Source organism: Sylvia atricapilla, chromosome 18, assembly GCF_009819655.1.
Source record: "Sylvia atricapilla isolate bSylAtr1 chromosome 18, bSylAtr1.pri, whole genome shotgun sequence".
In the NCBI taxonomy this organism is placed as follows: Eukaryota; Metazoa; Chordata; class Aves; order Passeriformes; family Sylviidae; genus Sylvia; species Sylvia atricapilla.
In genome coordinates this window covers 10,450,168-10,477,280 of record NC_089157.1, presented here as the reverse complement: position 1 = coordinate 10,477,280, position 27,113 = coordinate 10,450,168, and the positions used below count along the sequence as shown (strand labels likewise).

The following is a 27,113-nucleotide window of genomic DNA, read 5'->3' as shown; positions in this document are numbered from 1 at the left end:
TGTTATTAGTCCTTCAGAGTCATTAATATGAAGAAAGAAAAGTGCTCCAAAATGACTTGCTTACAGCTGCAGAACATGTCACGGAGTAAAACCCACCTTCATTAAATGGGTGAGGAAGAATTCTAATTGTTTTGAAGTTCTTATGATCAGTCTGCATGTGCTTCATTGTAACATGATACTAAAGTGCCTCAATTATGATTTGTATATTTTGGTGCCAGAAGGGTTTTTTTTCTTATGCTAAATTATTAAGTTCTGTCAGCTGCTGGGCTGTCATATAGAGATACAGTAAATCACATTATATTTTGTCATGGATTACACAGAGCAATAAATTTGGGAACAGAGATCAAAGTAGTTTCACAATCACATCTGAGTGTAGGAGGGGTGTTTAACTTGTAGAAAATCTGATTTAGGTGAAACTGTTGCAGTTCTTGTGTGAATTTGAAATGAATTTGAATGTTTGCTTGAAAATGAATAAGGTACAAATCCCTAAAAGAGTTCTCCTGTATTTAGTTCAGAGGAGTTAATTCTGACCTGCAGCTGCAGGATGGAGAACAGATAAATAATTAAACATTGGGAGTGTTAAAAGAGTCTTGCAATGCCTTATTTATGTTTTTAATTGCTTTGATGATGGAGCAATATATTCCATTTACTTTTTAATTGGGCCTTTGCTGGACTCAGGAAGTTTCTGCTCAGCTCTGGGAAGTTGTCACTCTGTTGGGGAAGCTTTGTTGTATTTAAGACTACAAAAACTAATCCAACATAATCTTGCTAAGGAGCACTGATGGCTTCAGATCATAGATTTGTTGGGGGATTTGGTGGAATTTTCAGTGTCTGTCTTTCCAACTGTAGAAGCTTAACTTTTGTTGGGCTCTTGTCTGATGATGTGACTTCAAAATACTGAGTTAACTTCGTGATACCGAGTTAATTTAGTGATACCAAGTTAATTCAGGGGTACAGAGTTTGTCCTTTGTTCACACTTTTTCTTCTATTAATTAGCAAAGATTCTGTCTCAAAATGATACTCATTGTCTTCTTAATAAATGCTTGTCCTTGCCACAAAATTCAACTTAAAACAGCAATGCAGAATCTAAAAACTTCATTCTTATCCCTTCATAATTCTTTCAGGAGCCTTAAAGTCTCTCCTTGGCAAAAATCAAGGCGTGTGAATTTAGCTGATAAATCATGGTAAAGTGCCTGGCTCTCAGAAATCTCCAATTTCTGAAAGAACAGTGTTTTGTAAAGCTCAGATTAAACAATCTTTAACTGAGTCAAGTCTGGATCAGTGTCACATCTTGGGACTGTTGCCTTCTATGTATGGAGGAAGCTTTAGCTTTGACTTGCATCTTCAAAGATGTTTCCCAGCCTGTCCCCTCGTGGTTCTGCTGGGTACCAGAAACATCTGAGCCTGAGAGATTCTGGAAACTTCTTTATGTCAGAGCCCAAGCTCACCAGAGGAGTGAGGTGCCTGCATTTCTCAGGGATAAAGGCAGCTTGTCAAAGTTCAGATAATTCCTGTTGGGTGCACTTTTTTCTTTGTTAAAGCTCTGAAAAGGAACGTGCCAGCGCTTTTGATATAAGATCTTAAACTCAGTTTAAATAACCATCCTTGTTTAGCTGGACGGAACAGAAGAAAAGCAGGAATTACTGAAATGGAAATCCAGGAATGTATTTGTGATTTAGGGACCCTAAAGTGGGGGGTGTTGCAGCCTCCCCATCTTCACCAGGTTTACTCCATCTCACTGGAGTGTGGAGCTGGGGGAAGAACTGTGCCATAATATAAAACCTGACCCCAAAGTTGATGTGAATAGGAGGATCATGAGAAATCTTGACCCCAGCTGCCCAGTGTGATGGATGGCAGATGGGAAGAAGTGACATCTGTGGTGATCATTTGGATCTCTTCATTTGCAGGAATCTCTGTCACCACAAAACACCACACTGATTTCACCAATGGCCACCTCACGGGTGATTGATGAGAGTAAATCAAAGGAAAATGAGCCATCTTTACCTGTGTTGGCCACGATCCCAGCCCAGAGCTTATCACACCCAGCAATCTTTTGGCAAAACGTCCCAGAACAGCTTCAGATTAAACCACAATTCTCTGCCAGCCCTTTAAGTGCCTGATGCACTCACCAGGATTGTCCTCTGGAAAGGGTAGTTCAAGCATTAAACAATTGCGTGTGGCAAACCCAGGCTGTTAATCTGCTTTTAAATCCTTGTCTTGTATGCAAGGCTTGTTTTTTAGGCCACTTTGTTTTAAATAATGTGCCTGGCTGGGATCAATATTGACTGGAAATCAGCATTGGGGAATATTTAGGTGCTCAGTAAATCCATTTAGGTGAAGGTAATAATTGTGTCCTGGTGTAAGGCTGGTATAACTTCTTCAGCTGGAGCCCCACAGAAGACTTTCTGGTAGAGTTAAAAATGCCTGTATTTAATTCCTCTGCATAATTTTATAAATCTTAAAAACACTCTGTTGGTTTAAATGAGAAGTGTGGAATTTGGGGTTTTCCTGAGTCACAGTTTGCAGAAGCAGGTTCTCAGTGGGCCCCCATTAAGCACAGAACTGTAACGTGCTGCAGAAAGGCAATTCTCTGTGCAGGTACTGTCAAAGTCATTTCTATTCATTCTTGGGTTTTTCCCAATGAAAAGTACTTCACACATGAATGAGAGGGTTTTTTTTTTTTTTTTCTCCTAAAGATGTATGTTTAATGAAAAAAAATTAAAAGGAAAAGATTTGTAGACCTCCAAAAGAGAAATGTAAAATAGAATATTAATAGGATTTTGGGATTTCTATCATTCATTTTCAAAACCCTTGAAGTCATTTGGTACTTGACTAATTATTCTGTTAACATCATTTTGGATATTCAACTATTTTTAATGGGTTTTTTTGGTGGTTCAGATTATATATTTCAACTGATGTGCTATTTTCACTGCTGAACAGAGATCCAGCTTTCGTTTTGTCTGATTGGTGGGGAGAGCAGGAGAAAGAACAGGAGTTTGGTGCAGGAAGTCACCCACTGTCAGTGTTAGAGGCACATAAGGAAAATGCATGTTTCAGCCTTTGAGTCAAAATGGAATTTTTATGTACAATCAGATGAACTTTAAAGGTGATCTGCTGATCTCTGAAGTTTAAACAGATATTGTACAGAGAGTTTTAACGTACTTAATAACAAAGATTGCCACCATTAGCCGTTCTGAAGGTCATTTTCTTCTGACATCTATCAAATTACACAATCTTGAATTTTGGTACAAAGCATAATGCTGTCAAACTTAAAATAGAAATATTCCAGAATGTGGAGTGGTGTGTTGTTTTTTGAGGTAAATGGGCCCCATTTACATTAGTTCTTTGATGTTAAATTCCTTGCTGCACATCAGAGAACAGTTGCTTCTTCCCTGGAGCAAGTTTTCTTTCTTCTTCTTCCCCCACCCTTTGATTTTTTCCTCCCTTTTTTTTCTTTTTCTTCTTCTCCTTTTTTTTTTTTTTTAACTTTGCTTACACTTTTATCTAACTAATTATGGAGGATCAGCTTATGGATGGCCACTTTTAGCTACTTGCAGGCATTTTGAAAAATGATTCTTTTATAGCTACTACCCTAAACAGAAAAGTTCTTAAATCTGCTGCTTCTCTATCAGTGAATACAGTGTTTTATGTGTATATAAATATATATATATAAAAATTCTAGTTATGAGAGCTGTTTCCAAAGCTGGAGGATAGAAAAACACGGAATTACTTAGGTTGGAAAAGACCTCTAAGGTCATTGAGCCCAACCATAAAGCCAGCACTGCCAAGGCCATCACCAAACCCTGATTGTTTGGGTTGGAAGGGTTCTTAAGACTCATCCAGGGACACCTCCCACTGTCCCAGGCTGCTCCAAACCCTGTCCTTGGACACTCCAGGGATCCAGGGGCAGCCCCAGCTGCTCTGGGAATCTGTGCCAGGGCCTCTCCACCCTCCCAGGGAAGGATTTTTTTCCCCAATATCTTACACAATGCACAGATCAGTGCTGTTTCAAGGATTCTGAGCAGCTTCATCTTTGATCAATACCCAAGGCATCTCCATGGATGTTGCTGGAGGATGGAATTGTCCCTGTGGCTTCCAGCCCCAGAGTGCAGCTGGAGCAGATGGACCTGGGGGTGACCTTGGGGCTCAGGAGGGCGTGTGCTCCTTGGAGTGGAACTGGAACTAAAAGTTCCCTCTGATACACCTCCTATCTTCAAAATAGCTTCTAAGTGCTTGGTGATTAGGGATAGGACACAGTGTGCTTTTGTGATGTGGTCCTGTCATAGATCCTGTGCTCTTTTATTGCTGCTGTTCTCTTTCATGAAAGGAGAGAGTGAAAATGGGGCTGTGTTAGAAGAGCATCCATTAATTCAGACACCACATCTGGAGTGCTAAAGGAGTGTTTTAATTTTTACTTGAAATGTTTTGTTGAAGTCGATGCAGTTTTGCTCAGCAACCACAATATGATGCTTTAAGGCTTGTTAAAGAATTACAGTTGGTTTTTAAAACCAATTAGCTGCAACAAGGACATAATCTTTTTAATACAAAAGTTCTCCATAATATAAAATAACTGCATGTAAAATCGTCATAATCAGATAATTTTTAGCTAAAGTACGTATTAACTGTGTGAAACTAAACAGGAGTTCTTTTCTGAATCAGTGGAATTCCTCTGCAGCTTATCCAATTTAAACCTTTTTCATTATAAAAATGGATATTCCAATTGATATTTCTGCCAAGTGGGTATTTCAGCAGCCACCTCTCGCACACAGAAAACTGGTTTCAGACCATTAACTCTATTTGCAGTGCTGCCCATTGCTATAAAAAGAGCTTGACTTTAATGAACACTGGCTGACCCTCCAAATGTTCACCTTCCACTTGGATTCTTATTCATTATGTTTCTGAAATAGCACCTAACCTGAAAGGGAGGGAATGCCCTTAAAATAATTCAGAACCAGCTCGTGCTTCCTCCAGCATGTGCCCCCAGCAGCCAAAAAAGAAGGAGCCCAGGAAACTACTGTGTGTGTGCACCAGGCCCGTGTGAACCTTCTCCTTTATCCAGATAAATGTGATTTAAATCCCCCCTGATGTTCCCTGTACACAGCTCTGCGTGTATTTACTCCTACCTTAAAACAAAAAAGAGTCAAAAGGGATTTTTTGTGTGCAGCAGTGCTACCTCTGGCCCCAGGGAAGGTGGTTTATGTCTCCTTGGGTTGCAAAGCAACAGCTTGTATAAAGAGGTGCTAAAAGCTTCTATAAAGAGGTGCTAAATTAGTTTTAGTTGCAGGTTTTGAGAAAGGAGAAGCTTCATATTTGTGCAGTTAAAAGATGGCAGTGGAAAAGAGGGTGCCCAGGCAGCCCCATGAGTAGGATCTTTTCAGTGCTGTAAATTGTGGTTTCTGCCTTCATCAGAGCTGCTCGTGTGGTTTGTGATGATGCAAGAGCTGCTGGGTGTTACAGACCTCAGGGAAAAGCTGAAGTCAGCAGGAGCCACAGAATTATGGAATGGTTTGGGTTGGAAGATCATCTCGTTCCAACTCCTGCCGTGGGCACCCTCCACTGTCCCAGGCTGCTCCAAGCCCTGTCCAGCCTGGCCTTGGACATTCCCGGGATCCAGGGGCAGCCACAGCTCCTCTGGGCACCACCTCCCTCAGAGGGAATAATTCCTTCCCAGTATCCCATCTAAGCCTGCCCTCCATCACTGGGAAGCTGTTCCCCCTTTTCCCATCACTGCATGCCCTTGTGAAAAGTCCCTCTCCAGCCTTCCTAAAAGACCCTTGAAGGTACTGGCCGGGTCTGTCTGTAGTTTTTATGCCACAGGGCCAATACAACCAGTTTTAGATAACCAGAGTCCATCTAGCTGTGCTCGTGCCATCTCCAGGGGCAGCTTTGGCTGCTCAGTACCTCTGAAATTCAGACCCCTCGAATGTTTGGGACTGAAAGAAAATGCAAGAATTTAGAGTTTGTTGGTGACTGGGGAGACAAAGCTTATAAGTATTTTGCTAACTGGAAGTTGTTGGAGCCATTATAAAATGAAATGTTGCAATTCCTTTGGAGTAAACTGGTAGGCTCTTCATTCTTTGCCTTTAGTTAGGAATAAACCCCTGAAATTTGGAATATCTTTCTTTTGGATCACCTCTGTCCTGTCTCTCGGAGGTCAGCCTGATTCCACTCAGTGTGAACAAACAAATTCTAATTTGTTTATGGAACTCATGAGTGGTTCTTTATTATTTATTGGGATTTCTTCTGTGGGTTCAGGAGGTTATAAAGCTGCTTCTATGAAAGATGAGGACTTCTACCCCAGGCAAGTTGAGTGAGAGCAGTCGTAACGTGATCTGTGCAATGCCTTGCTGACGAGTCCCTCTCCCTTTCTGGGGCTAACAGTAATTTAAACTATTGCTGTAATTTATTTTTTTACTTTTTTTTTTCTCTAAAGATAAACTGGTAGTTTCAGTCACTTTACGACATGCAGTGGTGTTAAACATCATGTGAAACTAGGCTGCAGTACAGTGGAATGAGTGTTAACGTGGGTCAGCCTGAGCACAAGGAGAAACAGAGCATGGACAGAGCTCCCTGGGATAACTGGTGCTGTGTCACCACTCCTTTTATTTATGCCTTTTATTTACCCCTCCCATGGGCCCTTACTGTGTTTGTGGTTCGCTTTTGAGGGAGAAATGGTGAAAAAGTGAAATTTAATTTGTCTGGTGCCCCAGAATTATTCTAGGTGCTGATTCAAACCAATGAGTATTGCCATTATCTCTGTTTGCAACAAAACCAAGCTGTGATGTTAGCTCAAAAACGATGCACAAATTTGGCAACTTGCTTTTGATAACTTTTTTTAGTAGATGCCTTAGCACCAACAACCAGACGGAGACATCCATATGCTTCATAATTTTGGAATTTGAAGGGATTGAGGATCTGAAATTGCAATTTCATGTACAGTTTAGGATTACTTTGAACTGGCTGTAATATTCTTAGGCTGAGCTGCACCTTACAGAGCTGCCCGGATTGCTGAGGATGATTCCAGCCCTACCATGACGATCCGCAAACGCTCCGCCGCTCTAAGCTCCTCCATTTATAGAGCCCAGTAAAATCAAAAGACTCTTTGCCTGCCTGAAAAATCCCTGGTGTTTGCAGAAACGGAGCCTGAGCTGGATGCACGCAGGGTTCAGAGGCTTTGGGGGGCCCCTGTGGGGTTTTTTTGGTCCCCCCCAAAGAAGCGCTGGCAGGAGCCGGCGTTTGGGCGCCGGACGCGGTGCCGTAAAACTAAAGGTGACAGATCAAAGGTTTGAGCAGGAGGTCAGATAGATTTTGAAAACTTAATCAGCTTAAATTTGCTTCAGAACTCAGCTGTGTGATATTCTGTCCCCCCTAAGAAAATATTTGTCTTGTACACCTGTCCTCAAGTTGGAGAGCCAAGGAGACGAGAGCGCCGAGCAGTTCACCTGAGGACAGCGTGGTGGGGCTGGGCTGGGCTGGTTTCTGCAAGAAAAATACAAATCAGGTTTCTATCCTAAAAGGAAATTGCATATATTTTTTTAATTAATATCACTGTTATCAAATTATTTCTGAAATTAAATTATTTGAGGGGAAAAAAAAACCTTCAGAGCTGTTTTTCCTGGGGTTATAGAAATATTTGCTGTTTGGATTCTGATATGACCGAGCAGCCTTGTTTTCAGTTTGGTTCATTCTTTAGCACTGAGTTGTGAAAAAAAATACAGTGGGGTAAGGAAAGAGCTGTATGTCCAAGCTGGTTCAGCTGCATCTTGGGTGGATTTTCAGTGTAATCTCCACCTTTCCCTAGGAGGGGACAAGCAATGGGACAAAAGCACAATTGCAGACACAGAACTGAGAGGTGAAACTGCATCCCTCGTGTCACTTTGCCTGGGGACTTTCTCCTCATTTTTTTCCCCCTCTGCTCAGAAACAAATCCACCCTGATAAACTCATTTATGTGTGTTGCCTCCTTCCCCTGCCCCACACACACACACTCACACTCATTCTCTCCTTTTTTTTTTTCTCGTTTTAATCCTCAAGAACTCTTTCTGTTTTTTCTAATAATTGGCAGCCGAGGTACGATTTCTCCCCTCTTTTAAGCGATGAATAGTTGGCCTGAGATCAAAGCCCAGCCCTGATGGATTTTTGGCTGCCACAGAAGGGCGTCAGTGACTGGCATGTGCAGGAGGTGCCAAGCCCTGGTGGCAAAGTGTCTGTGCACGTCCTGTGCCTGAGCTAACGGGGCTGTCCTTTGTGTGTGTTCCAGGCCAGCAGCCGGCTGAGGCAGACCAAGGAGGAGTTCAGCCAGAAACTGGCCAAGTCCTCGCAGGTAGGTGGCCAGCAGACTCTCAGGTGAACCTGTTCCTCTTGGGAACTTGATGGAAAGTTGAGTTGCTTCTGGTCTTGGCAACCAGGAGGAGTCATAACCCGTTACCAAATCAAACGTCCGGTGTCTTCTTGCAGGTTTTAACTAAAAAAAACCCAAAACACACAGAACATTTAAGCTGGGAAATACAGGTGGGGTTTTTTTGAGTTGTGGATTTCATCTTTTTCGTCTCCATTGTAGTCTCCTAAGAGCCCAAAGGACCAAGTCCTCCTTCAGCCAGCACATCTCATAGAATCAAGAGCAGTTGCTCAGCCAGGACTTGCATTTCATGTTAAAAAGGCAGTGTCACCCAAGGTTTCTTCATCTTTATTATTGATCCCCACCAGTTCTGCATTTCTGCCCAAAACAGCACCTTGAGGAATGTCAGTGTCCTGGAGGCAGACTGGTTTTGACTTGAGTTTTTGGTCTTCAGAGAACTCAAAAGATGAAAATGAGTGTTGAATTTACATATATCCTTAAAAATGGTAAGGCTGGATGGTTTTTACATACTTCAGCTTTCAGTTTGACTGACAGGCAGTACTGAAGTGTGAAAAATGATGGAGATGCAACCAGAAGGTAAGCTTTTAATAAGAAGAAAATTGCCATGAGGATTTGTGTGGAGGTGTCATTCTCCTCATTGCTCCCAGCCAGCAGAATGTCTGCCTTGCACTGCAAAGTGTGTTTGCAGCCAATAGTCCAATAATAGTCTTTTAAAATCAATAAAAATTCTACAAGGGAGGGTTTAGCAGCCTCTAAACTAGACAGAAGTGATCAGCGAGACAATAACAAGAAACTGCAAACTTTACTGTTTTACCAACACTTCAAAATATTTAAAACTCTTGATTCCAGCTTTTCAGCTCCTCTGAGTCTTATTCCCTGGAACACTTGTCCAAAATTGTGACTTCAGTTGTTCTGGTGACATTTATTGGCTGTCACTTTTTCACACTCTTTTATCAGACTCATAAATATATCTTACATTCTGTTTCTAAAATCTAAACTGTATTTTTTACACATTTATTTGCATGCAGAGAGGTTACAGAGTCTCCATCCTTGGAGATACTTAAAACCTGACTGGGCTGATCCTGAAGGACCAGCTCTGGGTGATACTGCTTTAAACTGCTCCATTCCACCCTCACCAATCCCATGATTCTGCAGTAAATCAGAGAGAATGTTCTCTTTCCTAAATACCTTTCTAGTAATTTAAAATCAGTAATTTAGTAATTTTTGAGAGCCTTATTTATAAAGAAAGAGAAAGACACACAAAAAACCCAAAACAACTCTTCTCTTTTTTTATCTTTCCATCTGATCCTGAAAACCAGGAAATGGTTAAAGCTCAAAAAGGGACTTTGAATTCATGTCAGACCTGAAGGAAGAGATCCCTTCCACTGCTGCCTCTGTTTTACCTTTTGTCATTGTCACCCACATGTGAGTGGAATCAAGGCAGCCTCTCCATGCCAGACACCATCCAAAGTCAATACAAAAATGGTTCTTGGTCCATTTCTTAAAGACAGTTGGAATAATTGCAGCATTTCTGAATTTCTAAGCAGAGGATGAGGGAAATTGCTTTAATTGTTGCAGCAGGAGCACGTAGGTAGTGTAGGGCAAGGTAAGAACTCTTTAACCAAAATGTCATAATAAATTTTGTCAGACTGACATTTATTGGCCTGCAGAACAGTCTGGAGATTTGGGGACATGTTTTGTATTAAGGTGGCTTTGCTGTAGCTGGGACATTTTACTGGGGAGAGCTGGACCCAATTCCTCAGCACTTTCTGGGGCAGACACAACACATCCATCATCTGTCAGCACTGTTTGGCTCAATAAAACAGTTTCACCCTGATGTCTGAATTTCTTGACTTGTGTGGATTTAAATCAAATCCCCCAAGTTCCTTGGACATGGTCGGGTTTGAGGTTTTTTTTGTAGCTCACTGTTAATAATTGGTCGATTGCAACTTTTCTTGTGGTCGCCTTGCTGACAACATCAGTCCAATCTTCTCTCTGTGGCCTCTTGGAACATTCACTTTTAACACCCACACAGAGAAGATACTTCAATAAATTTCCTCTGAAGTTTATACAAAGTAAATAGAAATTTTTGCTCGAAAAGTACTGCACAAAGCAGATCTTTCTTCATCAGTTCCTGCTGAAATTTCCTTGCCTGCATTTCAGAACTCCTGTGCTAGACCAGAGTCTCAGTAAAAGCTTTAAATCTCAGGTTTATGTTACATTGAGGAGTTTGCTGCTTTGTTTTCTTTTTAAAATTACAAAATGGGACATACCCAAAATGCTGTAGTTTTTCATGGGTTCAAGTTGTTATCTTAGCTTATATGATGCATTGCTTTCTTCTGCTTTCTCCTGCACGTTACACACCTGGTAAAACCACATTTCTGCAAATTGTCTGTCTCCTAAACAATTACCTAAACTGCAGACCCAGAGACACTGCTTAGTCCTGGCTGAAGAGTTGCACCCTATCCAGATGATCTCTAAACTTTGGCATATTGGTCTCAAAACCCATTCTTTTTGATGGGTATTTTCTTTTGAAATATGTGTTTGTTTCTTAGAAAAGCAATGCAGAAATACAAAGGTAAGTTTTACACATAATCTGTGTTACTTCCTGGGCTTCTCAGGTAGATAAAGAGAAGTAAATTTACTACAGGGTTTTAATCAGGCTTTTTTTTTCCCTTTCCCAGTGGTTTTAGTGCCTTCATTTGTAGCACAATTCTTCTTCCACTAGACCTGGCCTATTATTAGAGGTTTTAAAACTTTTTTTTTTTTTTTCTTTCTAAATAACCATGTAATTAATATAGATAAATATTTCTCTGCCAGTGAGGAGAGTCTAAGCACTCTGGTAGTCTCTCCCTGAACTGCCTGTGTGCTAAAGTGCTTTTAGAATTATTCTATAATATGCTGCTACAGCAGCTTAACCTTAAGCTTGAATATATACATTAAAGTCACTGACTCTCCCACATGTTTAAGTGCTTTGCTGGGTGATGACATGTCAGTATAAAATTCTGTAAATATGCCTGAAGGATCAAGGTTAGTTATGACTTTTCCCCAGTGATGAAAAAGGTAAAACAAATACAATTCAACAAATGACAAGTGAATCACCTAAAAGGTCTTAGATGAAGGTCCTGGATGTGGAGTCAGGTCCTCGCTGTATTGCTCAGCAAAATCTGCTCCTTTCAGCAGCTCAGAAATTTCACTGTCAGGTTTAAATTTCAGTCCAGTGTGTAAATGTGGATGTTTCTCCTCTCAGCAGTGTCAAGCTGTAAGATATCCATCCCCCTGGAAAAGGAGCAGCAGCATCCCAATGTAAACTCTCACTCCAGCTTTCAGAGCGGTGCAGGACGAGGAACAGGCTCCAGTCTGAAGAGCACAGATGTGCTTTGTTCTCACGAGTAAATATTTTGGAATGTCACAGTGGAAAACACTTGCAGATATTTTTGTGTTCAGCGATTCTTGTCATTGACAGCCTTGCTCTAGTCCTTTTCTCTGCTCTAGTCCTTTTCTCTGGAATTCCGTGCAGCCTGCTCAATTCCAACATCCAGCTGGCACAGCAGAGCTTGCCAGTGCCATGTTATATATAAAAAAACATGGAAAATACATGTCTTTTGTTGAGGGAAGCTTTAAGATGGTGCTTTCCTTGCAGGAGATAGCTGAACTGAAGACAACCATTTCCTCCCTGAGAGAGGAGAAGTGCCAGCAGCAGCTCCTGGCGGAGCAGCTCCGGGAAGTTGCACACAAGTTGGAAGATGAGAAGCAGCGGCTGATGACAGATAATGACAAAGCAATCAAGGTAATCTGGGGATTTCAGTCGCTGCTGCTGCAGCCTGGGCGAGGGTAATTAAAAGTTCTGAATGCAGGGATGGTTCCTGTTCACACAGAGCTCACCCAGACATCCCCAGACCTTGCCTTTGATGGAGCTGATGACTCAGGCTCCCTTTCCTCTGGCTGATCCTATGCCTGCATAAAACGCCTGGATTTGGTTAACTTAATCCATCCACATCAGTCAAATACTGGAATATCTCTCTCTCTATAATATATATATATATAATATGTATTTTATATATATATAAAAATATATATATAATATATATATCAAATACAGGAATCTTTCCTGTTCTCTTGCTTTTTGTGCTGGCCCTGATGTTTTTGTGTATTTCCTGCATCTTTCAGGGCTTGAAAGGGAGGAAGGGTGAAAAACAGGAGAGTGAGGCAGCAGCATGGCCTTGCTCTGCAGCTTGGTTTTCACAAACCTTCCCAATTTTCATGTTTAAGGCTGCATTGAGGGAAAGTTTGTCCTTAGCTTCCACTGAAAAACACAAGCAAAGTCCGTGCTGAGTGTTACAGGAGTAAAGTATTTCTTATCTGTGGTTTTATACATACTTTATTTTTAAACAGATTAATACATATTTTGTTTTAATGCATATTTTGCATTAGAATTCCATTCTTTGGCCTTTCTCATTGCTTTAAGAGACTGAATGGCCAGATTGTGTTCTTGCTGCTTTGACACCTTGACTTGAAGTGGCTGCAGAGAATCCCACCTGCAGAAGTGAGCAGAATTAGTTTTTAAACATTTTTTCTTCTCAGAGTAGTAAAGAACCATGGGAAAACTTCAAAACTGTCATCTGCTCTGTTTGACCACAAAAACACCTCATGAGAAGTTGTATAGAAAGAAGGAAATTCCTTTTCCTTTCCTTTGTGAGGACATTCAATCATGCCAAAGAATTACATTATTTGTGTGCTTGTTGAGGAAAAGAATTTTCTTTTGGATCAGATTCACAGATCATTCTATGAGAGGTGTAACTATAAAAGTGTTGGCTCTAACCTGTTATGCAGATAGAATAACCTACCACAGGTAAGTTATTTTATCACCAGGCTCTGCAAATAGAACACAGGTAAATCACATTATTTTCAGGTACAGGTGAATTTTTACCACTTAGGAACACTTTTCCAGTGGCCACCAAGATCTGCAGAAACCCCAGTGGACAGTGGAATCATCTTTCACATAGGCAGAAATACACTGTAATTCAAATTATCATGGTGCCTTCTTGAGTTACACGTTGGAAAAACATGATTTAGACTCTTAAGTAGCATTCTTCTTCTGGTGCAAACACTGCCCTTGAATTTCTGGGTTCTCTGAAGTTACATTCAGTGGAATAATTCAGCTGTTGGCAGCACCAGTTTTTGAACACTAATGACTATAGGTGGTATGAAGCCCTTCTGCATGTAAATCTATTATAAAGTTCATTTTGATGTTATTACCTCACAATGTAATGAAATCCTTAAAAACCACAGGGCATTTCTGCACAGGATTTCTGAGCAGTGTCCCAAGCAGTTTTTAGCACTGGTGCTGGGAGTATGTTTTAAAAGATTCTGTCAGCTTGGAGAAGAAATTGGAGGAGCTGTTTTACTTGGAGTTCTTGAATTTTGTTTAGTATCATTAATACTGTACTTTAAAACAAAATCTTCCTTTGAAACCACTGATTTAATGGAAATTTACTGAAATGCAGATCCCCAAGCAGAAAATTCCTAGGAAGCTAAAATGCTGTGTATACTTCTGGAAACAGAAAAAGGTGGTTTTAATATTTGATCACTTCGTATTTTTAAGAACCACACATATTTCTAGGCAAGCATATGCAGAAATACTTTGCTTTTTATTAGCCTGGGGCAAAAAGAAAAAAAGAGTTTTGGTGAAAATGGAATCCTGGATGTCCTGGAGATGGGGAACAGCACCTAACCTGGGATAAACTGAAGACCTTGAGGGATGATTAAAGAAACATTTTACAAACAAAGCAATTCTTAATATAATGTAAGCCTTTGAGGAGACTCAGTGTAGTAAAAGCTGTTGAAAATACTATCATTTAAAAATGGCCTTTGCTAAATATAACATTGATTTAAACTAACATTGAGGAACAGATTGCAATTTCCTCTCTTGGTATTGGGTGGCTTCCTGTAAGACCTTCCAATTATTATTTCCTTTCAAAGGGAGAAATACTTTTTTTACAGAAACCAACTGGCTCACAGAGAAGTCTTGGATTTAGGCAGTAAAGTGATATCCAGATGTGGATGCCATAATACATGATTTTGATGTTAATTCAAATTCCCGACTCTCTTTGCTAGTAAAAGATTTCTGATTTGTTATTATTGCACAATTGCATCCATCTCCTTCAACTCAATATTTTTAAGGTAGCATCTTAAACATTAGTCAAAAAGAATAAACGAAACTTTCAAGAACCTTTTGCTTCTTTTGACAACCTAAAAACCCAACTAGAGCAAGGCTTTTTGCCCTCAGATGGCCTCAGTCTGGGTCAGTTTGAGACCAGTACTTGAAGACCTTGGCAAAAGGACAAGTCATCACTCCTAAAATCAGGATAAACCTTTGGCTCATCCCGTTCCTCTCCTGTGAGTAGGGTGACCACTCTGGGTGCCACAGAGCAGCAATGCCCCAGAGCAGCAGAGGTGTGACCCCAAAACCCAGAGCAGCAGAGGTGTGACCCCAAACCCAGAACATCAGAGGTGTGACCCCAAACCCAGAACATCAGAGGTGAGACCCCAAAACCCAGAGCAGCAGAGGTGTGACCCCCAAAACCCAGAGCAGCAGAGGTGTGACCCCAAACCCAGAGCAGCTGAGGTGTGACCCCAAACCCAGAGCAGCTGAGGTGTGACCCCCAAAACCCAGAACAGCAGAGGTGTGACCCCAAACCCAGAGCAGCTGAGATGTGACCCCAAAACCAAGAGCAGTAGAGGTGTGACCCCAAAACCCAGAGCAGCTGAGGTGTGACCCCAAACCCAGAGCAGCTGAGATGTGACCCCAAAACCAAGAGCAGTAGAGGTGTGACCCCAAAACCCAGAGCAGCTGAGGTGTGACCCCAAAACCCAGAACATCAGAGGTGTGACCCCAAACCCAGAGCAGCTGATGTGTGACCCCCAAAACCCAGAGCATCAGAGGTGTGACCCCAAAACCCAGAACATCAGAGGTGTGACCCCAAACCCAGAGCAGCTGATGTGTGACCCCAAAACCCAGAGCAGCTGAGGTGTGACCCCAAACCCAGAGCAGCTGATGTGTGACCCCAAAACCCAGAGCAGCTGAGGTGTGACCCCAAACCCAGAGCAGCAGAGGTGAGACCCCAAAACCCAGAACATCAGAGGTGTGACCCCAAAACCCAGAACAGCTGAGGTGAGACCCCAAAACCCAGCTCACCCTCTGTGCCATGGAGGTGTCCTTGCCTTGGGCTCCCCAGGAGTTAAATCCTTTGGAGCAGAGCCCGAGGACGCTGAGCTGAGGGGACAGGTCACTGTGCTGTGCCTCACCCCAGAGGTCAGGAATCCCTGCCCCAGGAGCAGCTGGGAGCAGAGCTGTGTTAACATCTGCAGATGTTGGGGAAATCTGCCTGAAGTGCCAAGTCTGGGACCCCTTTGTGATGCTTCAGGCTGGGATTGCAGCTCTCCACTGAGGGGCTGGGCACTGAACTGGAGAAATCTGTGCAGGAGCTTCCCTGGCCGCTGAAGTGTGGGATAAACTTATATATATATATTTTTGTTTAATTATGTTTCTTGCATCCTTGTAATGATCTATGCACAACAGCCTGGAGCTTGATAATTCCAATGGTCAGAGCATTTACCAAACTTCTCTGCTGCTTTTGGTTACTGGACTGGGCAGAGCAAGAAGTTGGTGGAATCATAAAGATACCTTGAGGTTATTTATGAAATCCCAGCCTTGGTTGATGAGGCTTAGTTGTTTCGGGTTTTTTTTTTTTTATTAAATCCTTTTGGATCCTGGGATTGAAAGTACAAAACATTTCCTGGGATTGGAACTGCAGAACATGTTCAGAGCATTTTAATGCTGAAGTTGATGGCCAAGTGGGGACTCCACATCAAAAAGTAGATTCTGGAAAGAAATGGATGATGGAGAGCATACAGTGACAAACCCACAACAGAAAAGGGGCAAAATGATGCTGGTTTTTGCCAGATGAACCACAATTGTTGTTTGATTCCTGTTACAGTTTCTAGGATTCTGTTAAATCCCTGAATTAACACCAAAATTTCATTAGCAAAGCATGGTTGGAAGATGACATATTTCAACACTTTGTATGTCAGCCAACTTATGATCAGATTAATTCTGTTAATAAATAAGACTTAAAAGATTTCTAGGAAAGAATGGCCTATAATAATGTTCCCCTTCATGTGAAAAATTTTGAAACAGTTGTTTTTCTTTGTTATGTTTAAAAATGTTGAGAGGGAGAAAAAAAGTCAAAGTGTTTTATAGCCATAGCAGAACAAAGGGAAATATTTTGGGGTTTAAATTGTCTGGGCCTTTGTGGGCATGGAGTATTCCTGACATCCTATATTTGTTAAATGCTGCTGTATCTTGGAGCCAAAGGATCTTTTCCTCTCTAAAGTACTGGGGATTTTATCAACACAGTGAATTCTCTTCATGCAAGTATAAAAAAAATACCAAATTTCTCTGTCAGAAAACCTGTGTTTTTAAAAATTTGATCCACATGCTGATTTTACTTGTATTTCTATTTCATCGTCAGCCATGTTTATTAGCAAATTCCACTGGTAACTATGAATAATATTCTTTATTAAAAGGAAAAGCACATTAGGGGGACATTAACTGAGTGACTGCAGCCCTGCAGAGGTGTTTAGTTTTTTGTCCTCAAAACACCTTTTGGAACACCAGCATTGCACACTGCCAGAGCCAGAGCTGGAGTTGGTAAGAAATAAATAATTCTAATTTATTGGTTTAAAAATCCCAAGCAAAGGGAAATCTAAGTGGATTAAATGCCCTTAATTAGTGCTTATTAAGGGAGGAGAGGCATCTGAGAGCATCCAGCCGAAGGTGCCCTGATGTGGAGAAGAAGCGTTTTTAGTCCTGTTTTAGAAGTGAGGCAGAGGAGGGCAAAGCCTTGGCTTCACCCAAGGCTTTTGTGGCCAAGGTGGGAATTCAGGCTGTGATGACTGGTGGCTCAGAAGGCTGTGGCCTTGTGTGAGTGATAGCACAGAGGGCATTAATGAGGGGGAAAAAAACCCTGAAAGCTTCTGTAAACTCTAAATGAAAATCTCAAACTTAAGGTGAAGATGTATATTGTGTCAAGGGCTTTTTGGTAAAGGAGTCTTGATTTGATTTATCCCCCAGGATAAACTGAGGTGGCAGAATTGACCGCTACAACCTCAACCACTCACTCAGAACAAATTTTATCAGCAGACTCACATTATGGCTAAGATTTTTTTGAAGTGTTTTGTTGCCTTTTCTATTCTGACTTAGATAAAGGAGGGGTGTTTTTTGTGGTGTGGTTTTTTTGGGGGGGAGGGTTTTTTGAGCCAGCAGTGCCTTTCAAAAGGAGGTCAGCATTTCACTGTTGGCACTGGCTGGTGTCTTGTAAGACATCTGGTCAGAACATGCCCCACTGTTGGTGGTGGTTGTGTGGCCACAGCCGTGCCAAATGCTGTCAGTCACCACGGAGCCTGGGAGATGTGCGTGTCACAAACCTCTCCAGAGGGACTTCAAATCCTTCTAATTGCCTTTGTGCCTAAACATTACCATGATAAACCATTTGGCATGGTGCAAGAAAGACTTGTAAGGGACCAACTTGATGTTAAATACACGGAGTGCTTTTTCATGGATCTTTATTTCTTTGTCACTGACTTCAGCCTGTAATAACACTCGTAACTCTGTCTTTTATTAGCAGGGAATTACAAGGCACCACCACTTTAGCATTGCAAAGCAGACCTTAAAATTTACCAGGCAAATGACTTCATCTTGTTCATAACTTCCTATATTCTGTTTGAGCAGAAGAGGAAGTCATGTCTTCCAAAAGAATAGGTAAATTAAATCTGCAGGTCTTTAAAATGGCTTTGCTTTTTCTGTTCCGTGGGGTCCAAACTCTGAGGCACCTGTTTTTCACAGTCTTTGCTATGTAAATAGTTTCACCCAAGTTCTGTCTGTTACGAGGAATGAGGATTTAGCCCTGAGGTTTCCATCTTTTGCTTCTGCTCTCTGTCATGATTCCATTACCTGCTTATCTTTAAAAGCCTGTATTGACACATTCATTATTAATTATAATTAAAATAGGCTGACTTTCGTGTTAAGCTTAGATAGCTATTGATCACACCTGAAATTCTGATTTTAAAAAACTCTTCCTTTCAAAACCATCTCTCTTTTTCTGCTGCCACAGAAATGATTTCATTGTCTGAAGCATAGTACCTTCTCTTCAAAATTACAGGGTTTCAGATGTTTGGCCAGCCAGGCAATCCGAGTGGCTGAGCATCTGTAAGTACTTTATAATATCTTTGACATGCTTTGTGAGACAAAGAATTGAGTCATCTTTTTCTTTTTTTTTTTCCTGCAGCAAACTTTGCACTCTGGTATTTTTCTTGACTTTTCATGTCTCAACACATTGAAGAACTTACCACAGCCAACAGCAAAATCAGACTTACAAGTTTTATAAAAGACTAGAGCTAGTGCCTGCCTTTTCCTCTGAACTGCAGTCCAGATTTTTCTGACAGGTTTAAAAGTTGGTATTTTTACTTTTTCCTACATTACCATTGTTGTCCTCAATGTTTTATTTTCCCTCCAGAAGGCACTTTGCTGCCTGAAGTCCTTTTAATTCCTTGTTAGCCCCAGAAGGGCTGCCACCTGTCTTCAAATTATGGAGTTAAAAATTCCATAAATGAAGGATAAAATATAAAGTCATATACAGCTAAACTGTCTTGCTTTAAATAATGTGGACTGCACTAGTTTTGTTCTGGAAAAATGGGGGGAAAAAATTCAAAACCAGCCATAAAATTCACTGCTTTTAATTGACAAGACAGGAGTAAGAACACTGAGAGGGGTCCTGGGCAATTAAGAAGGTGCAGGCAAAACACTCCACTAATAAGTGTTAAGTAATACTGATATAAGCCCACACAGTTTGTAAAGAAGGGCAGACAAGGTTTAGAACTACGTTATAAGAAAATGGAAATCAGCTTTTTCAAGGCTGCTGTGATGCTCGGAGTTTACTGCTGCATTTCAAAGACGTTTTTTCTGTCCAAAGAGCAGAAGGACTTTTATGTGGAGGAGAAAGTGGTGCTTAAAAAAGACAGAGCTGGGGAGATACCCAGGAGTTTGGAGGCAGAATGCCCGGGAGGAAAAGCCTGTGCTCCAAAGTCTAGGACTTTACTGGAGAGGGAAAAAAAAAAAAAAAAAAAAAAAAAAAAAAAAAAAAAAAAAAAAAAAAAAAAGATAAAGATAAAAACAAGTGTCTAACGCTGTCCAAAGACGGGGCATCTGTAAAACAGTCTGTGCACAGGGCTGTGTAGGCTTTCCAAGGGCTGTGCTTTGTTCCAGTTCCAGTGAGTTCCTGGAACGCAGCCTCCTTTCCCTGCTCCTGGAACAGCCTTGACTGCAGGGCTCCTCCAGCCGTGGAGGTGGAAACACAATCTGTGTGAACCACGGATCCCACCAACAAAAGGGTGCCGGGGAAAGCGACGCCTTCAAAGCAAACCTTCCCCGGGCCACAGACATTTATAACTCTGCTCTGGAGGCTTTGAAAGCCTGGCACAGCCAGGAGAGTTGCAGGGTTTGGCAAGCAGGGGTTTGGGGATGTGGATCTGCTTTGTTATCAACATCTCTTTTCCCTGAGAGATCTCTCTCTTACAAGCGTGGCTCATCCCAGAGGGGAGCTGGAGCAGCACCAGGTTGTCCTGGCTGATCCCGTTGTGCCCACACCACTTCCAGCATTTGTGTCCACATGCTTTTTTTTTTTTTTTTTTCCCTATGTTCTGCTGTAGGTTGCTTTTGGTTTTGTGCTAATTGTGGTGCTGGCTGCTCCAGGGATATCAGCAGGAGAGAGTCACTGAGGATTTCAGCTTTGTGCATTAAAATGCTCCTGCCAAAATGAGTGTTGACTTTAGAAATCTTCAGATTCCACTTAGAATTTTTCTGCTGGCTCTCCAGCTTCATATGTAACTAAAACTCAAGAAGATCAAATATCAGGAGTGTTTTTTAAAAAATGGCTGGCTAACACTTTTGAATGGCAGATCAGAGGGAAATAGAAATATCTTTGTTAAACTTCACCATTTTCATAATAGTTGGGCTTTTCTTAAGTGTAACAAGAGAAACCTGGAGAATCTGATACCTGTGCATGGTAACTATTTACCACTATTTAAAGGCAGGGTAGGAGAAGAATCAAGTGGTCAGTAGCACTCTTAGGCTTTTTGAAAGGCATTGCCTTAATTTTCTGTAACTGGAATGTTTTTTTCCATCCAAAATGAAAATACCTATTGTTTTGTTAGCATTAAAAGATTACTTACAAAGAGCTACAAAAGGAAAGCAGCCAAAGCTGCCATATTCCTGCCACTTTCTTGCGTCAGCGGAGCTGCGAATAAAAGAACTTTCCAAGTTACAGTGCTGCACTTGAAAAGGGAAAAAAGTCTGCGGCGACTTTTATCTGTGTATCCAGCAGATCAGATGGCAAAGTCACCCCCAGAGCCGAGCAGGGGAGCAGCTCCTGCCTTTCTCTGGAGCCTCAGTGGTGTGAAACAGCACCAGGTACGACATCAAAAAGTCCAAATACGCGCCGAGCGTAAAGTTTGGGGTTTTTCAAAGCACCTGTCTAATTAGCTCAGCTCGGTGTTTGCCAGCCCTCGCTCTGACTTTCTCACAGTTGTGTGCTCAGCAGAAGTGGCTTTTTCATCTGGGAGATTTGGGTAAGAGGTTAAAGCTACAAACACTGTCACCAAACCTGACCCGTCGGCTCCTGGGGACAAACCTATCCCGTTTCCTTGCAGCGTCAATCGCCCCATTGTGCCCAGCTAGAGAAGGTGAGGTGGAGCTGTTAGCCAGTTTTTTTCTAGAGGGGTGAAATCATTTTAATTGAATGTTATTATCAGCCAGTCCTTGTGGTTTGACATGGATTCAAAGTGAAGCTGCTCATCCGCTTAGAGAATGCGTAGGCACTAATGGAATAACCTCAGCGAGTTTTCGGATGCCTCCATCCTCAGGGAAATTGGTTTGACTTGCCCTTCAGTGGAAATTTTGTGTACTGTTGGCAGCCAAAATAGCTCTGGAGTCCAGAAGCAGGAGAAGGTCTATTCTGTGTGTTGTACTCTGCTCCTTTTCCCACTAAAATTTATGTAGTGAATATTTTCTATTTGTGCACCTCATTGCCTTTCAGCCCAAGGAACTTCTGTGTGTTCATACAGCACATGTCTGTATAATAAGAAGGAAAAGTAGATTAGTTTTATGGAAAATGCACTTTATTATTCAAGCCTGTTGCGTGTGGATTTCATGTCCATTCTCCAACCTGCATTGGAGAGTGGGATCCCTTTCCTGGGAGCAGTTCATTGTTGCTGATTCTTGCATCATGTCTTGATTCACTGATGAACAGGATCTCAGACAGTAAATATCTGATTTGTTGACCCTTGAAAATATGCAGGAGGAAGACTGAGGGCTTGAGGCTTATGGAGAAGACTGTGAACCTCAAGGCTGAAGTTTTTCTGAAGTGTTTCTGTGCAGGCATCTGTAGTTTTGTATCTTTGGCCTCTTCAGGAAGCTTCACTGATTTATGGGGCAAAGAATTCACCTGTTTTCTTCTTCAGGGGTCTGTCTATGGAATTTCTTCTATGGAATAAATAAGTGTTGCCTACAGGGTAAAATTTAGGACTTTAAATGAACTTCTTGGCAGCATCCCCTCCAAAACTGCCAGATAACAGAGGAGTGGAAGAGAAGTAAAGCAGGGATGAGTCAAGCACAACCAAAACCTTACTACTCCGAGTAAGGAGGAGGGCACAACCAGTTTTTAACTTCTTCTGTTACTAAAACTGTCTCTGCTTATTTCTAGTTTAAGCCTTCACCGCACTGAAGTCAATAACTTCAGTTAAATCAACGTGTTTTAATTACTACGAAACCAAATTCTTCAGCACTGATGCACCTTCATGTACAAATCTAATTCCTGATACAGCTCAAAGAGTGACCTGCACTGGTGTTGGAACTGCCTTCACTGGCCTGGACAGTCAGCTGAGAGACCCAAAATGTGTATTTCCAATGTTGAATTTGTCTCCTGCGTTTATTTCCAGAGAAATAAATCATCAGTGAAAACCCCGGATTGCCAGTTATGAAGAGTTCATTAAGATTTGCTGAAGTTCAAAGCAAAAACACCAGTTCCTCACAGGTCAGGGCAGCTCTTCTAATAGTTCCTGCTTTGCCTCCAGCAGCAGCTCATCCCCAGAACCTGTTTATTTTTCTGCCAGGGCTGTTGGCAGGTGAATAGAGTCACATCAGATCACCTCACTTGTATTTTCTGCTGGAAACCCATGCCCTGGATGTGCCATTTTCCTGGCCCAGAATGGCATGAGATCATGGATTTCATACCACACCGTGTTGGCCTTAGAAGACAAAACATGCAATGCCCTGTTCACTTCCCTCTTGAGATTTGCCAAGTCCCAGCTCAGTTTTGCCCTGGGGTTTGCTGTCTCACAGTTCAGATCATCCCAAAGGAGCAAAGCCTGGTGTGGGGAGGAAGGAGAGCATCACTCATCATGTCCTGAAAACATTCGTGACACGCAAAAAGGAGTGGATGCAAGTTCTTCTAGAAGCAGCTCAGGGGAAAACAAACCAGTCCCTTTCCTAGGGAGTTATTTAGGGCATGGTAGCACTAAAACTTCCTGCAGATCTCCCGTGGTTTAGGAAAACACATCATTTGTGTGCTTGCCAGGTGGGCAGTGGTGCTGGTCCAGACTCACAGAATCATTAAGGTTGGAAAAACCCTCTGAGATCTTTGAGTCCCTCCAGGCTCCTGAGAGTTGCTGTCTGGGCATCACACAACATTTTCATTTCAGCAGAAGGTTGTGCTCTCTCTCTTTTCAATTAAAATGGTCGAAAATAGTGTTAAACCTTAAAGTGCTGTAACATTTTCCTTTCCATTTTCCACGTGAGTGCCCAGGGACTGTCATGAGCTCCTCCTGCCTCTGGTACCATGGTCCTCCTGGGCTTTTTCATTCCTGCTGCCAGCGTGACTCCCTTGCCACCCTGCACCCACCTTTCCACACCAGGATCTCACCTGGAGGAGACCCAGGAAGAGGATGTGCTCACTCAAGGAGTGATGATGCCCACAAGGAGTGTCCTGGAGTCCCTGCTCTGCTCTGTGCTGGGGTTCTTATGTAAGAAAGGGTAAAAGGACAAGCAAGAACACTGAACATGAAAAGTCAGTTTGTTTGCTTGCTGAGAAGCCTGGCAGAGGCAGAATGGAACTGGATAAATAAAAATTCAGGCTGGCAAATGTTAGGTACCTGCAGGAACACCTGCACCACCTGACCAAGGCAGGATTCTGCAGGCAGCTGGAAGGGGAAATGCAAGGTGGGTGCTGACACTCTCTGGCTCCAGAAAACAGCTCTGTTAAATTCCTCTTACTTTTGTTTTTACTGTCGCTATCATTCAGGTCCTTTCCAGTTTTGCACTTGTAATTCAGCAAGGTAGAACAGCAATTACTGAAGACTATATAACAGTTTGGATATTATCAGTGGATTTTAATTGTCTGCCTGGAAACACCTTTGACCACAGCCGTGCTCAGAACTCCAAGGAGGAACTCCTACCTGATGTGTAGTTTTCTTCCTGCTATTAGCATAACACATCACTTCTCTTCAATGTCCGTGGCTATTCATAATCCTTGTACAGAAATGTGAGTTTGCAAATCAAGTTTGGTGTTGCTGAGCACTCATTGGTGTTTTTAACTCAGCCTTGGTGGTGAGTGTGAAGAGCTGATGTCCCTTCTCCATCTCAGCCGAGGACAAGCTCCTTTGTGCTTCCCTATCACATCGTGAACCAGATTGAGATTTATGCAACTCTACCAACACAGGAATTCTTAAATCTTTCACACTGTGCCATATAATGTTTTTCCTGCAGCTTTTGTCTCAGTTGTGGTAATGGAAAGGTTTTGGCATGCATGAAGATTGGCTGAGAGATGTGAATATGTAACTGCACAAATGAGGAACTCGTGGTGCTTCAGAGTATGATCTGTTTTCTGTTATTCTTAGTTCTTTCGCATTTTAAAAATGTCATCCATATAGGAATGTTTGGAACTATCTACATATATTTTTTAAAAATCAAGATGATCTTCACACTGAAACAGAAGAGTTTCAGCTCAAAACTGGGCTGAAACAGACTTAACAAAAAAAAAAAAAAAAACAACAAAAAAAACCCCCACAAACAAAACCCAAAAGCTCTCAATGGAAATCAATCTGCTTTGTCACTGTGATAAGAGCTTTTGACACCCCACTAAGATTATTTCTGAGGCACAGCAATAGCTTTGGCGAGTGTTTTTCCCCTCATCCTCTTCCTAGCTTGCCTCTTACACCTTGTTCTTACCTGTACTGGAGAAATCTATTAGCACCAAAAAATGCAGCATGGGCTTGAAGGTTTAAATAGTTGCTTTTAGGGGAAACAAACACAGTAAATTGAAACTAGACAAATTTTGATTTTTTATCGATTATTCCAGTCCAGCTGTAAAGAATACAGCAGAGTTAAAGAAATACGGTGATGAGGACTCCCAGAAATTAGTTATGCAGGAATTAGATATAAAAAAATACATAAAAAGCTATCAGAATATTTGTATAAAAAGCTATCAGAAATATTTAAATAGGTCATGGAGCCTGACATTGTTCCTTGCTATGTGTGTATGTGTCTGTCTATCTAAAATATTCGGCACTACTTTTGTAGAGCTCTAAAATGGATGGAAAAAACTTCTGAAGAAACTGAACTAGATCTTCCCCATGTCTAATTTGGAAAAAAAAAAAAAAAGGAACTTAAAGGATTTTAGAAATGTTTAGAAACATTGGCATTATGACAGCAAGAATCTCTGTCATAACGTCATATGATTAACTAGATCAGAAACGTTCTGGGATGTTCTGATCAGTTATGTTAATGCCTCTTTTAAAAAAGTATAAAGCTAATGCTCTATAAAATAGATACTTGAAAAACAGTTTTGGTTTTCCTCGGGCTACTGAGATTAGAGTTTCGTAATCTGTTTGACCAGCTGCAGAGGACGTTCTGTTTCATTTTTTTTCTTTTTAAGTAAATGAGCTTCATCTCAACATGATTAAAAAGTAAAAAAAAAAAAAAAGAATCAGGCTTCAAAAATACTCCATTTTCACTCATAATTTTAAATAGGAGCAACTGCATTGTCATGTCTTGTTGCAAATGTAATTGGGTTGGAGGTCATTAAAGACTTTGAATAAAAGAATTTCCAAGTTTCCAAGTGTGCATCCTCCCCTGTCAAGAATCACCCCATTTTTGGCTTCCAGACATAATTTTAGCAGATATTACTTTGCTGCCTCTCACATCTCACATGTGTTGAGTCAAGCTCGCTCTTGTTCAGTTCAAAAAGCAGTGGTTTGCCTTGCGAGTTAATTTTTTTGATTAAGGTTACTTTGAAAGGTAAAAAGACATTATTACATTTCTTTGTGTGTGCCTATGTGCAAGAAAATGTGTGTTATTTTGTGTAATGAGAGAATTGCAGCAATACTGAGCACTTGATTGCACCAAATAAATAGCTTTTCTTTCATTCTTACTGGGAATCAGATTGGCCTATTGATTAGAAATATCTGAGCTTTTCATATTTGTGCTTTAAAAGAGCAGAACGAAATAAGAGGCTTTGTAAGGCCCTGTTAGAAATGTTTATATTTCCAGATGAGGAGCAATGCATTTTAAAGAGACATTTGCAGAGCACCAGGGGTCTGCTGGAGCCTCTGGGCTGGCTCCAGGTGTGAAGTATCCAAACACCTCCTTCAAGTGGCATTTTGGTGATGAACTTGGTTGGGAATGAAGCCCCGGGCAGCAGAAGATTACCTCGTTCAGCCAGTGATTGATAAATCCACTTTATCTCTGCCTCGTTCAGCCAGTGATTGATAAATCTACATTTTCCTTCTCCAAGTCATTGCAGGAAATTCTGCCCGAACCCCCTGATGTTTGTTTTTGCAGAACTGTTGTTAAAGAGTGCAGCAAGCAGCAGAACCAGATGTTTTGCTGGTTCATTTGTATTCACGACAGGAGTTTTTCACTGGCACGGTGTTGACGGGATGTTTTAGTCGTTCTTGCGACAGAGCATCAAAAATCCAAGAAGTTGCCTGAAAATGTTGAAGCCGACATCAGGTCTTCACAGGAAACCTGCTCGGAGAATGGCAGACTCCTTTCTGTTCCCTTTGACTGCAAAGTGTTTAATGAAAAGCAAATTAGGGAATGAAAATTGTCTCGTGGATCAATGGGGCACAGCGGTTCCACCCGCTCAGCATTATCTGTCAGACGTTAACCTGATTGGGAATGTTGTATTTTGTGTGATAGTCTCAAAATCAGACTGAAAGGTTGACTGAAAAAATACCTGATGTATTTTGTGTGTGCTCCGAGGCTGATAACAAACTCTGCAGTTCAAGTTTTAATAACTCGGGGGGAGCTGAGAAACTTCAAAAGCTTCGTGATAAATGTTTTTGACAAAGCGTCAGCTGAACATTAGGCAGAATCTTGGTAAATCCTCTCATAAGTGGTTTAAAATGGAGTTCAGAACTTTTCCTTCATAAGTGGATGCTTAAGATGTCATGGTATCTTTGGGTTTAAAAGATTCATTTTATCTGGTAAATGTGCACCATTGGTGTTTCTGCCTAAACCTCGGCGAGCGCAAAGGAAAAACAGTTCCAGGCTTTTCTCCTTTTGGCAGCCTCTGCTCTGCTCTTAACCATGACACTCCTGCAGGCTGGGGAAAGGTGGAAGCAGTGTTAAAGCAAACTAC

At 41.5% G+C, this 27,113-nt stretch overlaps 1 protein-coding gene across 1 annotated transcript in view; it reads left to right on the top strand.

Annotated features, from left to right (window-relative positions):
- The window catches only part of CEP112 (centrosomal protein 112), a 155,739-nt gene that overhangs the window by 103,065 nt on the left and 25,561 nt on the right, over positions 1-27,113 (top strand). Inside the window, exons 21-22 of the mRNA XM_066332363.1 lie at positions 8,260-8,322; positions 12,002-12,148. Coding sequence (XP_066188460.1) covers positions 8,260-8,322; positions 12,002-12,148 — 210 coding nt within the window. The remainder of the gene's footprint in view (positions 1-8,259; positions 8,323-12,001; positions 12,149-27,113) is intronic.